A 15,829-nucleotide genomic window follows, 5' to 3' on the forward strand; every position below is an offset into this window, starting at 1 on the left:
ATTGTCCTGATGGATATTTAGCTTGATGAGATTTATTCAGTAAGTGTGAATATCTGGCATTTTGCAATATGATATATACAGTAATACACTATAAGGTTTGTGTTAAATACATTAAAAACTTTTTGATTATGTTTGTTGCAGTATTTTGTTTTTCTGATACCCCATGTCTCCTGAGGAAGCAATGATTTGTGAAACATGTAGAGAAAAAATTGGACAATTTTGATAACATCTTTTTTATAATTGTGGACAAAAGATTGTAAACTTATATCTCGTGTTTGCTTTTTAAATGTAAAAATGAATTATGTTTTTTTAATCATTTGATTTTTAAAGGTGAGTAATGATATGTGGTGCCTTAAAAATCAAACAAGAAAAGAGGAAATATTGTAAAATTTGGAAGTGGATGTGGCACCTTAACTCTATAGCTAGCTCCAATATTGACAAAACCTGCTGAAATCTGTCAGTATATCAGTTGGTTTAGTCCTAATTGATGGACTATAAAAAGATTTCTCATTACCAAGATTTTACACAAGAAGCATCTCATGATGAGCAAAAGCACAGAGCTCTCTCAAGACCTTTGCAACCTTATTGTTGCAAAAACATACTGATGGCATTGGTTACAGAAGTATTTCTAAGCTTCTAAATCTTCCAGTGAGCACCATTGGGGCCATAATGCAGAAGTGGAAAGAACATAATTCTCCTCTAAACTGACCCTCTAAATTGGCCACAACCAGGTACTTCTCGCAAGATTACTGGCAGAGGAGTCCAAAGAATAATCAGAAGAGTTGTCCAAAAGCCAAGGATCACTCAGGGAGAGCTTTATAAAGACCTGGAATTAGTAGTTATAGTTGTTTCAAAGAAAACAATAAGTAATGCACACTCACTGTGCATGTGTTAGAAGTGGGAAGTAATGTGTAACAGGGCAGTGCATATATTTTTTTTTTTTTATGTTCTAATGATGCCACGGTGATGAAATTTTAGAGGGAGCTATCCAAAGATGACCCCTACTTGCATCTACATTTCAAGTTTTGTACACCCTGCCACGCATATATCTATTTTGAAATTTTTTAAAAGCGGAGAGGATTAAATTTTGGTTACTAGTAGCTGGAGGGTCCCCTGTGTACCCTAATTTCAAGTTGTTATGACCAACACTTATGAACAACCAAGAAAATATGAAGGTTTGTACACTTGTAAGGCTGCAGAATATGACATGCAGCTTTTACACACATACAGCTATCACACTGTGCTGTTGATGACATCATTACATTCGGCTACTTTTACACGTCCACTCGGGTGGATACATTTTTCTGCAGATTTTGTTTTTGTAATGGAAGACACAGCACAAGGTAAAAGGGTGGGAGCCGAACTGCCAGTGTCCCAATATAATACTAGCCGTGCTGTGCTCTCCCTACCACCTCCCAAAGGCAGCCCTAATCTTGTTTTTTTTTGTATAAATCCTCAATAGCAAGAATGTACACCCCAGAAAATTCATGTTCAGATAATAAACCTAACCAAGGAATTTGAAAGGAATGTTTTTTTTTTTGTGTGTGTGTGTGTGGGGGGGGGGTTTAACACTTTATTATAATTTTTAATGAAGGGTGAAGCCCCCCCTTCGATAAAGACAGAACTGAAGGCAGAGCCTTCAGGGATACCGACGTGACATATCCGATAAAGCGGGCCTATCATCAGATTTTGTTACATTAAATAAATGCGGCCAAACCTTTTATATAATGTAATTTTATTTTATTTATTTAAGGGAAGGACTCCTCTTGATCTAACAACCCGCATCCTTCCAGACCCTCTAGCTTACAACAATGCTAGTAGAGTGGCTCCTGATTAAACTCTGAGCTCTATTCTGAACCCCATTTATTATTAATCTTTATATTTCCACCTTACCATTCTGCATAAAGTAGTAGTTTGACTGGGCTGATTTGTAACTGGATTGTTATGTGGAGCATTTTGTGACCAAAAAAAAAGTCTCCTAGGCCTCAGAAAAGCCTGAAAACCATATTTAGTCTGTTCTGGTGAACCATAACTCCCTTAAAACTTGTACTTATGAAATATCTTTAATAATGGCTAGAACAAGGGCCTTTTGGAAATGTCCACAAGCATCATAATCTGAGTGGATACAGTCCATCAGACAGACCCCACCATGCTGTCATTGGATTTTTGTATTAGTCCCACCTCTGTGGTTGGCATAGAAAAGACATGTAAGCCTAGCAGAAGGCGCTCTCACTGATACCATCTTGTTGCTAAGGGCAACAGCACTGACACATTTAGCACTGCAGGGAGCCCAGTGACTCTAATAATTTGGACTTTACACAGCAACCTGGACCAAGGTAAACCAACGCTACCTAAGTAAAAATTCACAGTTTTCCCTTTTTATTGTATGCTGTTGCTATAGTTCTGTTATTGTTCTTTGAATAGTCTTTATTTTTCTGTATTTTTTATGGACTGTTTTTGTATGTTTTTACTTATTAAACACTATAAAAAAGTGTAAGCTGAATCTCTAAATGCCATAAGTATAAGTAGTGTAACTTGCTAACCCAAAAACACTACTATAAACATTTTGATTGCTGAGACATTCATGTCTGGAGTGGCAGGGGGTGACACAGACAGTATTTAAGAAGCAGAATCATAACTGCGGTTGTCAAAGGTAACGGTGCCTGCTTTCGTCTAAGCACATTGTGGCAGTCTACCTGTGATAGTGTGTTGGGCAAGGGGTAACAGGGTGGTTACCTTGCCTCGTGATGGCCCCTCGCCCCCTGCTGGTGCGTGGACTGTTGCTGAGCGTCATGGAAAGTCTATATGCAGGGGTGTGGGCTGAGGGGGCGTCCGCCACAATATTGACCAAATGGTCATTTTCAGAGAAGAGGGCTAAGTCTTCCTAACATTAGAATGTTATTATCTTGCCTGTTTGGGTAGACATGCAATTAGGAGGATACTCCAGGCTCCAAAGTAGTCACACTTTTAGAATCCATCTTAGATGGCCCGTTCAACCTGTATTTCTTAATATATATTCAGTAAATGCAGACGTTATCTCTGCTTCAAATTGAAATAAGGGGAAATATTTTGACAACTGTAAAAATGAACATTTAGATGTTTTTGTAAATTCACACTTTTAAGACACAGCATTTCTGACTATAATGCTTGTTCTCGTGTAAACTCTATTAGTTTTGATAGAAGAAATGTAATAAAATTGAAGTAAAATTGTTTACAAAAATGTAAAAAATCATACTACTATCACTATTGGGTGCTACCATATGAAGTTTTTTTTAATGAGTATTTACAAACTTATTTTTACAGGGAAAAATATTCACCTGAAAAAAAAAACATGTGGCACGTATAGAACATATTCTTGCATATAGTGTACAATGACAACATTTTCTCAAGATATAGGATTAAGCATAATAAATAAAAATAAATCTGTTTTAGGATCATGAATTGAATTTTGGTGATGTTAGTCACCAAAGCACGAAAAAATACAGTATTTTCCCCTAAACATTTTTTTTAATTGAATGTTTCCTTAGACTACCTGCTCTAAAGTGACAAATACAGTAATTACACAACTAGTACACAAAACAGATCAACGTGCCTGGCTGCATGGATTCAGCACAACCAGCCATTTTTTTTTAAGTCACAACTTAATAGGGCTCAGTGGACTTTTCATACATTCGTTGAACTTTATTGGCCTTTAGAGTTAGCGCAAAGCATGAAAAATAGACATGTTTTCCCAAAATATTGTAATTCGTGAATGATCTATGCATTCTTTTAGCATTCAACATGACCTTATGTTCTCCTCGCTTACACTATCATCCAGGATGTTGCCTTCTCCAGCAAATGCATTCTTCTTAATAGGTTTAGGGAATGCATATATTCTCACAATGCAGTTCAGCCTGTGAGTCATGAGAGAATATTCACCAGCAGTACTCAAACACGCATTCCACATGGAGCTCAACTGTATAAGAATGCATCTAATTTAAACTTGAAAATAGTTCCCACAGCTGATAAATTAAACATTTTAGTAACAAAAATGTTTAATGTGAATGTTTTGACATGACTGATAGCAGTTTAGACAAATTAGGGTAAGGGTGATACTACTCTGCTATAAACAGATAATGCTCTACAAAGAAAAGACTACAAAATCTGGGCCTTCCCTGTTTTAAGCATCAGAAACCCTAAATATTAGTTTACTTTATATATAAAAAAAACTACATCACCTCCTTACCTTAAATCAATGGGTGTCTTGGAGGCTTAACTTCTGACTGCACATTCAGGTATACCTAATTTATTACAGTGTGAATAGTGGGGCTGCTACCAGTCTCACCATATTTCTGCCTTTTCAGCAATTTTTCTCCCCATCAGTGATGAACATCTTGTGCATTCTTGAGCATCCTTTATCTCTATTTCATAATAATATGGTTAATTTGTTTGTTTACCCAAAACCTAAACCAAAATCTAAATCTGTTGCAATTTTCACCATTTATGTCAAGCTACTTGTTTAAAAAAAATAAATAAAAAAAATTAAATGCTAACATTGCCCTGTACCAAATTGCTGACTGCCTACAGTCTGTATTGCAAATGTGCACTTTCTTCTACTTCCTTAGGTTCTTGAATATCCAGGTTATAGTATGAAATTACCTCTGCACAGGTATGAGAGAAAGCTGCTAGCCTTTATAAAGAAAAATATAGAAAAAAGAAAATCCTATACGTGAAATATGTTTGTGTACGTCGTGTACACATTCTTGTGATTTTTTTTGTGTGATGTATTTAGGGATTTACTAATCCTCCATTTAGTTGGGTTTCTTTTTTGTGATGTATTTAGTGATTTACTAATCTTCCATTTAGTTGGGTTTTTTTTTTTACAGTAAACACCTACCAGTATAAACACGTGTTTTGTGCTTGTAAGCTCTTTCAATAACTGTTTCAAAGATAGCAGGAAGAATTGCATTTGTTAGTGTTAAATATGAGATGCCAGAATGTTTTTGTATTTCTTCTAATTCTGTTTTGTAACAGATGTTTGAAATCTAGTGGTAACACTAAAAATTAAAAAGGAATTATAAATACAATAGGAAGTATAAAGAAGAATGTGTGTAATTGCAAGCAATATAGTTTATAATTTGTGTGTAAATGCATCTCCCTTAAGTTTCCAGACAGTTAAACGCGTACTTAACATTGCAAACACACACACACATACCATACCAGGACATCAGTCATGATCCTTAGCAGGTCTTAAAATTAACGGATTATCAGCAAGTGTTGCCACCTCATTCAACAGTGAGAAAGATTATTCACAAGTAGGAAACATTCAACAAAGTTGCCAGTCTTTTCAGGTGTAGACATTCCAGCAAATTCAACCCAAGATTAGTTCTCAGAAAATTGTCAGTTAAAAAAAATAGGAGATACATATTTGTTCATTAAAGTACAATTAGAAAAAGATGGATCGGGTATGGATTCTTTGTAAGAATCACCACGAGTAAGTCACTTCTAAGAATATGGCAGCACAGGTTCGCAAAGTTGCATCCGAAAAAAACACATAACTTCTAGAACAATGTTCTTTGGACTTATGAGACCAAAGAGGAGAGGTTTGTCCATAATGCACAGCCTCATGTTTGGTAAAATTCACGAACATTATCCGCACAAACATGGCTTTTCCATTTTAGCTTCATTTTTGTTGAATAAATCTGATTTGTTGGGATCTGTTGTATGGCGTTTCACACCCGAGGTTAGATTTGTTTTTCTTTTCATTAAATATTATTGAGGTTTTGAAACAAGACATACATAACAGAGAAGTGTTGCCAAATCATAGAATAAAAACAAACAATAAAAACATTAGCCAAGAAGAGCATAAACATGTCATGTCAGGTCAAATGTCAGGTCATGTCAAATGTGCAATTAGGGATTGCCCCGTCCAGTAGAGTGGGTTTTGCTTAATGATATTGGATCAATATAGAGGCTAATAGGGGGCACACATATAATTGAGACCAAAAGTAAGCTTTCTAGGCAAAATAGAAGGAGAAATTAAAATGAGAAAGTCAACTGATTAACAGAAAAACAGAAATGAGGAAAGAGAAGGGCCATAGGGAAAATAGACGGAATGGCAAGGGAGCCTCCAGAAACTGTATAGAATAAATATTTTTATAACGGAGACCTAATGGTAAACTTGCTGAAAAGTTATTCAGCTAAGCATCATTCAAAAAGGTTAAAGAAACACTTGCATTAAGGAAAAGGAGTAAAACTTCTGCATATGGAAAGGCTTCTTTGCAGTAAGGGCTGTGAAAATGTGTTACCTCAGGACATGCTTCTCATAGCCAGCTTAGTTGATTGTTGAAAATAAAATTGCCAGCTGTACACATAATACGCACTATTGGCAGGAACTGTAATAAAGATCCCCAGCACTGATGTCAGTGACTACAATATCAAATCCCAGCGACAGTATTGAAGTTAAACTTTAACCAACACTAGTAGGTAGTGGTCACTTACCTGATCACATGCTCTTTAGCCATTCTCTCTCTCTTTCTGCATTTGACTAGAACTTTGGTTTTCTTGTTGGGAGATCACTATGACTAACAGAGTGATCTGCAGTCTGGCAGGTTGGCTGCACAGCCAGATGCAATGTGAAACACATTAACCAGCTTGCTTGTTGGCTAATGGCACACAAATATCACACTAATTAATCCCACTGACTTTTTCTGTCATGTTCCCTTTTGACATATGTTTGACATATGTTCATGAAGAATAGCCTGACTGCTGCAAGTTTTGTTTCTGACATGAGTATTTTAGTATACTAGGTGAACAGAGACACACTCAATAGTGACACCTAGGTATAGTTTTAACCACCCTGGCGGTATTCCCGAGTGTGGTTTGGGGAGAATTTCTATGTACCAAAAGCGGTAACCTCGAGCCACACTGGGGGTAGCATAAACACAATCTTACCTGCTCCCCACGATCCAGCGGCGTCCTCCAGAAAGCCCAAGCCAGCTTCTGCATCACATCCTCGACTTGATCGATGTGATGTGTGAAGCGTTGGTACGCTGGGGAGGCGTGGCCTGGTGGGAAATTTAAAAGCAGATTACATTGTAATCTGCTTTTAGCATAATAATCACAGTGATAAAGTTATAAAAAAATAAATCTAAATAATTAATCCAAAAGTTTATCTAATATTGTACTCTTGGTTTGGACAAATTTAAAAATAAAATAATTTTTTAATAAAATTATTACAATAAAATAATTGTTATATTATTTCATTATTTTTTATAATTATTTATTATATATTATTAATTTATGATGTATCAAGAGTTTATGATGTTTAAGAATTACAGGCCTAAAATATTAAAATTTCCACACAAAACAATGTACCGCTTGTGACAAAAAAAAAAAAATACTGACATAATTAGACTGCCAGGGAGGTTAATAAACATAAAAAGACTAAAGGGTATTTTCCCCATGTTCCTGTATGTACATACAGGCAACATTTTTTATATTTTTTTTTTTTTTATTGAAGGATTAGAGCTCCTGCCATAGTTATCTGTGTTCTGTTTGGGTGGTTTATCCTATTTGTGCTGGTGGTCATTGTCTCCTGTACAGAAAGTATTGGGTAATCCAAAAGTTTTAACACGGTGAGGGTAAATGATAACCATTTCTGGGGTAACTGCAAATGATAGGAATTCCACTCACTATGTAAAGTTTCCCTTTCATGTTCTATTGTTTCTCTGAGACAGGAAGAGGAATCTCTACTTCGGGCAAGGATAGATAGAAAAAAAACAAAGAAAACAAGAGATATCCAACCTTCAACAACTGCAAAAAATGTTTCCTTTCTATATACAGTCTTTTAATTCTTCATGAGGATATTTAAAACACGATAGTTTGTTGAACATTTTATGGCGGATGAAAATAATCGATATGTTTAATCTACCAGAAAATGAAAACTACTTTTTAATTAGAAAAAAATCGTATAGCTTCCTTGTTCACATTAAAATACACAGTAAGTTTAGTCCAAATATCTTTAAATAGGAACAAAACAGTTTAATTTTAACACATTGAAGTTCAAAGAATTTGTTCAGATGCAGAAGATGACATATCTAATAATCTCCAGGCTGCATAAGGATTAAGTTCATCTTGGTCTCTGCAGAGTGCCCACACATAAAGCGTACGCAAAACTTTGTCCTGGAAAAAACAAACAAAAAACTTTTAAACACTAGGAATAAAATGCAAACATTGTGATTTTATAAGGTTCCAAAATGAATTCCATAGAACATTCTATAGATGTTTCACTTTATTAAAAAAGGATTATCCAGCTTTTCCCATCCTATTCTTGAATACAACCTACAACATAAACTATACTTCTCCCCCCCACCAAATGGAATGGTCAAAGTGATATCTAACAGAAAGTTAGTGGAGAGGAGAAAGACGCAACAATTAATAAAAATAGAACAACTGATGTTTACAGGCATAGCATACAATTGTTAAAATAATTTTTGATACATGAAATCATTTTGCTAACCTTTAAATAATTCATACCAATGAAAAGTGACTTGTTATGAAAAATGAAAGTCACCTCTTTAGCCTTCCAACATGTACAAGTTCCTTCACCAGCAACAACTTCTCCCTAAACTTTGGCCAGGTAGTAAATTCATTCTGGCACATGACAGATGAGGGGATTGTATTGCACAGTGTAGTGCAGTGTATTTTGTATACAGTTTGAAAGAAGATGTGAGCATTTTTTTGCAGAAGAGATAAAATTGGCTTCTTATGCATACCAAAAACCCTTCATGTTTAAAATTTTTGATTTTTAACCAAAGTCCTAATTTGATCGGTCTTGTGTGAAAAACCTGCTTTTAATTTTGCCTCACAAGCACAATCATGGTTAGGTCTTTGACCTAACCAGTCTGAAAAATATAGAAAGTCTCTGCTTTCAGCCGCATTCTTTAGGTGCCAAATCTGTTTTTAGTTTCAAATCACAGACAGGATATTCTTGATATTCTACTTAGACTTAAGATAATACATTCATGCCAAGATGAATGCAAGTCTTTAAAACCCTTAGCAAAGAGGCACACACATAGTTCTTCATCAATGCTCCAAAGGTGTCAGAATGTTTTGCAATGTGTTTTGTCTGATTAAAACTGTCTATGGCAATAGAACCAACAGAAAAATGTTTTCTTTTTCAATGGATTGGAGACATGGATTTTGGGATATGAACAAAAACACAGTTCTTTGGAGGACAAGGAAATGTCAAAAGAAGCCTTAGTATGGATAGACATGGTTAATGTATATATATATATATATATATATATATATATATATAAACTGGGGGCGTGGCTTATCACAAAGACCGGATGGCTGCACTGTGAGATAGCTCTGTCCCAGACACAGGATGCAGAAGCTTTTTTTAGCCATTTTAACAGCAGTGATGTGCAAAAACTCAAAGGGGACACCTGCTAAGAGACCCTCCACATACCAATCCTGGGATGCAACATCGTGGTTTACCAGATTTTTTCAAGCAGCAGAGAGAAGACCCAGAGGAGGCAGCAAGCACCAAAATGGCTGCCCTGCATGGTACAGACTCTAATCTCTCTTTAGGCAACCTGATCCAGAACCCTCCTGTCGCCTCCTAACTTTATCTGACCTATATAATACAGCTGCTGATATTAGGAATACTCTGATTACAGTTATTAGTTGATAAAAGGAGAAGGAACAATATCAGGATTCCTGAGATTCCGGAAACAGTTATCCTTGACCAACTGCAATCACCAGCAAGGGATCTATTTAATGATCTATTGGAAAAACCTGCCGACTCACCTATTGAATTTGTGAGGATACATTGAGCATCTAGAGAAAGAGGTACTGATAACTAACCCCCGACCAAGGGATGTGATTTGCTTTTTGCAACTTTTAAGAGGAAATCCTAAATGCACCCCGACAGAATCAAACCAGTGCATTCAATGGTTCAGAAATCACATTTTTTACAAGACCTTTTTCTAAGACGCTGAAAGATAGGAAAGCTTTGTACTGACTACTGTCGTTGGAGATTTCCTTTTGGTCTACAAGTAAATGTAAAAGGCAAAGCTCATATTTTTCGCACCCCAGATGGATTGGAACCATTCTGGTCAGCTCTACAACCCCCCTGGTGTACTTTAGAATGGTACGCAGAATTCTATCTACCTCAGCTCCCAGAACCTACTTCTATTACTGATTCTCCATCTCGCACAAATCCTCTATCTAAAAAGAGCTGTACGCAATCACACTACCAAAATGAAGAAGTAAAAGAAAAATCTACGAGAAACCAGAACAACAATAGGGAGTTACTGCTTCATCTAAAAGATGAACAATTAGTTATGATTAATCAATCCCTATACCTTAATCCTTTGACCTCAATTGGTCAACTCCTTGATATTTTTTTCAATTTTTTCTTCTTTAGTGTCTTTATTGCTAAAATAGGATTTTTCTGGTTATTTTATTAGATTTTAATGTTACATGCATAATTATTTTATAACTACTATCTTGGTTTACATTTATGTTGGTTAAATAATACCTTAGTAAATATGGTATTCATGTATAGGTGTACTTTCACCCATCCCGTTTAAATTCTACATGCTATTCTAAATAGATCCTTGATCCTGTGTCAATATACAGCCTGAATGTGGTAATAGTACCATATTAATATTAATAGTGTTGACTTTTCTATAAAAACTAGACTAAAAACTAACTTATACCCCACACGAATGGAGGGTTCAGACATAAGTCTGTGACCTTCAAACTGGCCTGCTTCATTTCCCAATGCATTTTATTTTTTTGTCTGAGAAATCAAGCCTTCATTACATCCCCTTTATCACAATACCAGCAAACCAATACCAAAAGGAAATCTACTTAAAATACTTTAATATAAAGTTCAAAATCAAGGAAAGACCTGATTAAGAATCCCTATTCAGATATACCTCACATATCTATAAAATGCAAGATGATGGTTGCACTACACATCTGGCTAATTCTAATGCAAAGGTGTTTCAGAGGTATTAATTTAAATTGTATAATTCATAAAGACAACCATATTCTGAACAATCTAATCTTGCACTATACTAATTAAAAAATAATTAGAGAATAGTGGTTTATCGGCTTTATCCTCAGAGGAAGCAAATATGTTGGACCAACCTTTCACTGACCTTGAACTGAAACATGCATTATCACAAATGAAACCAGGCAAGCTTGAGCACAGGTCCAAATGGACTGCCCCTCAGTACTACAAATCATTTGCCCATATACTTACCTCTCAACTTTTAAAAGCGCTGAACAGCCTTTTATAAAATACATTAACCTCACTGAGATTTAATGAAGAGTACATAACAGTGATCTCAAAACTCCGCAAAGATCCATGGTTTTGTGCTAAATATAGGCCAATCTCTTTGCTAAACACAGACATAAAACTTTTAGCAAAGATGGCAGCCAATCGCATTCCACCCTTTTTTACTCAATTGGATTAGATCAAGTTGGTTTTTTGCCAGGTAGAGAATCACATGATAATACTATTAAAGCAATTAATTTATTACAACTCATTTAGACAAAATATATAGAAGGTATGATACTGTCAACTGATGCTAAAAAAAAGAATTTGACAGAGTGGCTTGGGACTATATGTTTGAAACCTTACGTTATTTAGGACTTAGACCAATGATGTTAAAATGGATAGAGACAATTTAGCATTTACCCAAGGCCAAAAATAAAATAAATGGGATGTTATCTGACCCTGTTTTTATTCAAAATGGTATATTCTTAATAAACCAATATCTGGAATTGATACTGGAAATAAAAAGTATAAAGTTGCCGCTTTCACAGATGACTTGCTATTTTTTATATCACAACCATACACATCCCTCTCAAACTTAATGAAAGAATTTGACTAATTTCAGACATACCACTCAAATTTTAAAATAAACTATTCTAAATCTGCAGCATTTAATCTTCCTCTACCTACTCAACAAAAATTGATATTAAGTCGTAAATACCCATCCAAATGGGAAACGTGTTGAAGTACCTGGGCATTTGGTTAACAGCTAGTCCAGAGGAATTATTTAGTCAAAACTACGAACCTTTGTATCACAAAATTAAAAAAGATTTCTCCCATCGGTTAGACAAACATTTTTTCTTGGTTTGGGAGAGCAGCCATCTTCAAAACGAACATTCTGCTTCTAATATTGCATGTTATGCAAACAGTACCAGTTTGGGTCTCCAGAACATTCTTGAACCAAATGCAAACTCTGTTAGTAAAATTTCTGTGGAACTGATCTAGACCCCGCATTAGACATTAAAAATGCCACGAAATCCGAAGAACCACGAAGAAATGAAGGTATGAGCTTCCCGAATATTTCTAATTATTTTAAATCTACTCGTCTAGCTAGAATTGTAGAATAGAACTGTCAATCCAAAGTAAAAAATTGGTTTTCCTTCAGAAGCATTATTCAGCAAAACACCTATAGAATACCTACCTTGGCTTTTGCCAAAACACGTCTCTAAGAATTTAAGTAAACACCCGACCATTTGTGCTACCATAAATATTTTCAAAAAGCTGTTATACACAGAAACATATTTTCAGTCCCGGGATTACTCACTCCATTAACAGAAAATGCAGACTTCCCACTGGGTCTTAATAAATCATTTCTTCCACATTGGTTTTTACAACCACTCTAAAAGTAGTAGGCTTCCTTAGCAATGAAAGGTTTTATACAGAGGTGAGCTAACATATTTAATAAATGGGGACACCTGTCCTTGGTGGTCTTACCAACAAATTAAACACTGTATTAATAAACTTAGCCAACCCTCTTACAAAGTTTGAACAGGGCTGCATTAGGAGGGTGCCCATTAGACATACTATCTCATTTATGCATACTTACCTGAATGACCTCAACAATATAAAACCTGATTGTTTATGTAAAACATGGGAATTAACCCTACAAACTCATTTTTTAGACTCACAATGGGAAAATATATGCCTACTTGTTCATAAATGCTGAATTGGTTCTAAAATGCAGGAAACTTCTTATAAGATACTAACTAGGGGGTTACAAGCAAAAAATTCTAATAACAAGCAGAGATATTTTCACATTAAAGGGGGACTATTTCCAAGACCAAAATTGAGTTTGCATGTTGGGGACCCCCTGCAGATCACCCTTATGGCAATGAACATTAGGGTACTGACAATTGTCTGTGTGCCGTGGTGCCCCTTAAAGTTTTGTGGATTGCTTTCCATGCTTTATTATTTTCCATGTTTAGATGCTTATCACTGAATGGTAAAGACCTAAACTCCAATGCTACGTGTAGGTTGATTTTGCAAAAATGTAAGCGCCATAAGCAGACATTGGCCCTGATTTATTAAAGTTCGCTAAGGCTGGAAATAATTCACTTTCATCAGTAAAGCTGAGTGATCCAGCAAACCTGGAATGGATCTGGTCCAGGATTAAAAACATTTGCTAACAAACAGCTAATGACTTTTAGGAAATTCATTCCAGGTTTGCTGGATTACCCAGCTTCACTGATGAAAGTGTATTCTCTCCAGGCTTGGAGAACATTAATAAATGAGGGTCACTGTATTTCTTTAAAAAAACACACCTCTACCTTTGGTTTTTCCATATACCACTATACTCCTAAATTCGCAGCTCCCTCTGTAACTAAAAAAAAACATCAGGGATCGCCAAATTCTTCCAAGCCATGGTCCTGTTTACTCTCACTAAATCCATCACTAACCCAAAAGGACGCTATATATTATTACAAGGTTATTTTTTTATTTCATGGTGGTAATTTTTTGCAATATACAGTTAGGTCCATAAATATTTGGTCTGCTCTGGGATCATTCTTAGATGGGGAAAAAACCTTTGATAGGCTAAGTTGGCCATTTATGCTTTATACCTTAAAAACTTTGGCCATTTACGGTCTTTTTCTTCAAGCGACTAAGCTACTTTAATCGATAGCAAAGGTTAAATTTCCACACACAAGCTCAAGCACCTATTCAGCCCAAGAATGGCACACGGCAGCGCTGCCCTCTTTTTTTTTATTGTTTGCAGTATGTAATGAGCCTTTGGCAAATGTTATTGCACAACATCCTGATATTTCAGAGAGCTCAGTCAAATCTACAAATTCTGTTATCCCGCTTTATGCAGATGACATCCTCCTTGACTAACCCCATGATTACCCTGTCCTGTCCCCATCCAGAAGAGTTTTGCAACCTTTCAGGGTACAAGATAAACCCTAGCAAAACAAAAGCTTGCTAGCACAGTTAACATCAACACCTATCTACAAGAAACCCCTAACCAATCTCCTGACAACTTCCTAAACAAAATTGATAGCACACGTCCTTACAGCTGCCAGATGCCCGATTACAATAAAATGGAAGTCTTCCTCACCTCCCACAGCCCGCGACCTGACAAAGCGTATTCAGGGTTCTTCTTATACTGGTTCCTATACTTCTTATACTCCCATGTGGTTCACTATGAAAATATGGTTATAATGTAAGGCCAGATATCCACTGACCACTCTGAAGTTATCCCTTACCTCCTTTATGTACACCCTACTGCCAGCTAATATTAGGCCTTGGCTTTATAAATGTGTATTTTGTTTTGCTCAGGTGATATATCATAGAAACCACAAACTACTAAATTTGAGTTGCCCTCAACATCCTCCTGGTATTTCCAAATTTGCCATTTAGCTCTTGACCTAACTAGAGATTTTACCTTTTCTTCTCCTACCTTATTTGAAAGGCCCTGTATGGGGCGACCAGCTAGACAAAATCTGATCTTCAATATATTTAGGATTTTGGAAGGGGGATATAAACTTTCCATTTCCATCCATACATGCATAAATTGGAAATTATTCTGGGCAGGTCCATGCTACATGAGCTTTGAAAGGTGATTTGGAGTCAAGTCACTGAAAGCTCTCTGCACTCTGCACTCTATTTAAGGAAAATATGTATAAGATAATGATGTTTTGGTACTATACTCCCGAGAAATTGAACTTTATGTTTTCAACAGCTATCAATGTCTGCTTGCAGTGTGGAGTGACAGTCGTATCATTATATCACATTTTCTGGACCTGCCCAGTCATTGTTCCTTTCTGGAAAAATGTTGGCCACTTGCAAGTGGAGTTAACCCCAACACCAATCTAAGGGGAACCCCTAACCCATCTCATGAGACTCCCTTTACAGGACTTTCTAAACTGAATTGACAGCACATGTCCTTACAGCTGCCAGATGACTGTTTACAATAAAATGGAAGTCTTCCTGAACTCCCACAGCGCTCAACCTGGCAAAGCATATCCAGGATGTCCGCCTTTTGGAAATGTTAACAGCCAGACTTAATAAGTGACATTTGATTATACTAGGAGAGTGTGCAACTGTAGTCCTCCACTAAATGTCCTGATAAAAACATCAATGGATACTAGGGATACTTAAAGTGTTGTTTTCCACATTCATAAACATGAAATGACAAATCTCCCCAATAATCTTTAACACCCTATTCTTTCTCCTTCACCTTTTTCCCTTGAATGTATTCTGGATGTCTATAGAGCCTAGTAAGTTTGCCCGGTGAAGAGAGAACAACTCAGTTTATATTGATTTCATGCAGAATTTTAATGTATTCTCAATACTGATGAAAATTCACTGTTGAAAACACCAGTGATAGTACCAATGGTGCTATTTGCTTGTCCTTAAACACCTGCTGTCATACTAGAAACCTGACGCAATCTTATCTTTAACATGACCAATGCATGCTAGCAGTGAATCTACAAATTTACTCAGAATTCCTTTTATCTAAATAAAAAGGAATGAACAGTGTATACTTACGTACATAGG

The 15,829-nt window shown here is 36.0% G+C and overlaps 1 protein-coding gene across 1 annotated transcript in view; it reads right to left on the minus strand.

The window, feature by feature from the left end:
• Window positions 1-7,806: 7,806 nt before the first annotated feature.
• TIMM44 (translocase of inner mitochondrial membrane 44) overlaps window positions 7,807-15,829 on the minus strand; it is a 97,359-nt gene continuing 89,336 nt past the window's right edge. Inside the window, exon 13 of the mRNA XM_072405059.1 lies at window positions 7,807-8,163. Within this exon, the coding sequence (XP_072261160.1) occupies window positions 8,044-8,163 (120 nt within the window). The 3' untranslated portion in view covers window positions 7,807-8,043. The remainder of the gene's footprint in view (window positions 8,164-15,829) is intronic.

Source organism: Pyxicephalus adspersus, chromosome 3 (assembly GCF_032062135.1).
Source record: "Pyxicephalus adspersus chromosome 3, UCB_Pads_2.0, whole genome shotgun sequence".
NCBI lineage: Eukaryota > Metazoa > Chordata > Amphibia > Anura > Pyxicephalidae > Pyxicephalus > Pyxicephalus adspersus.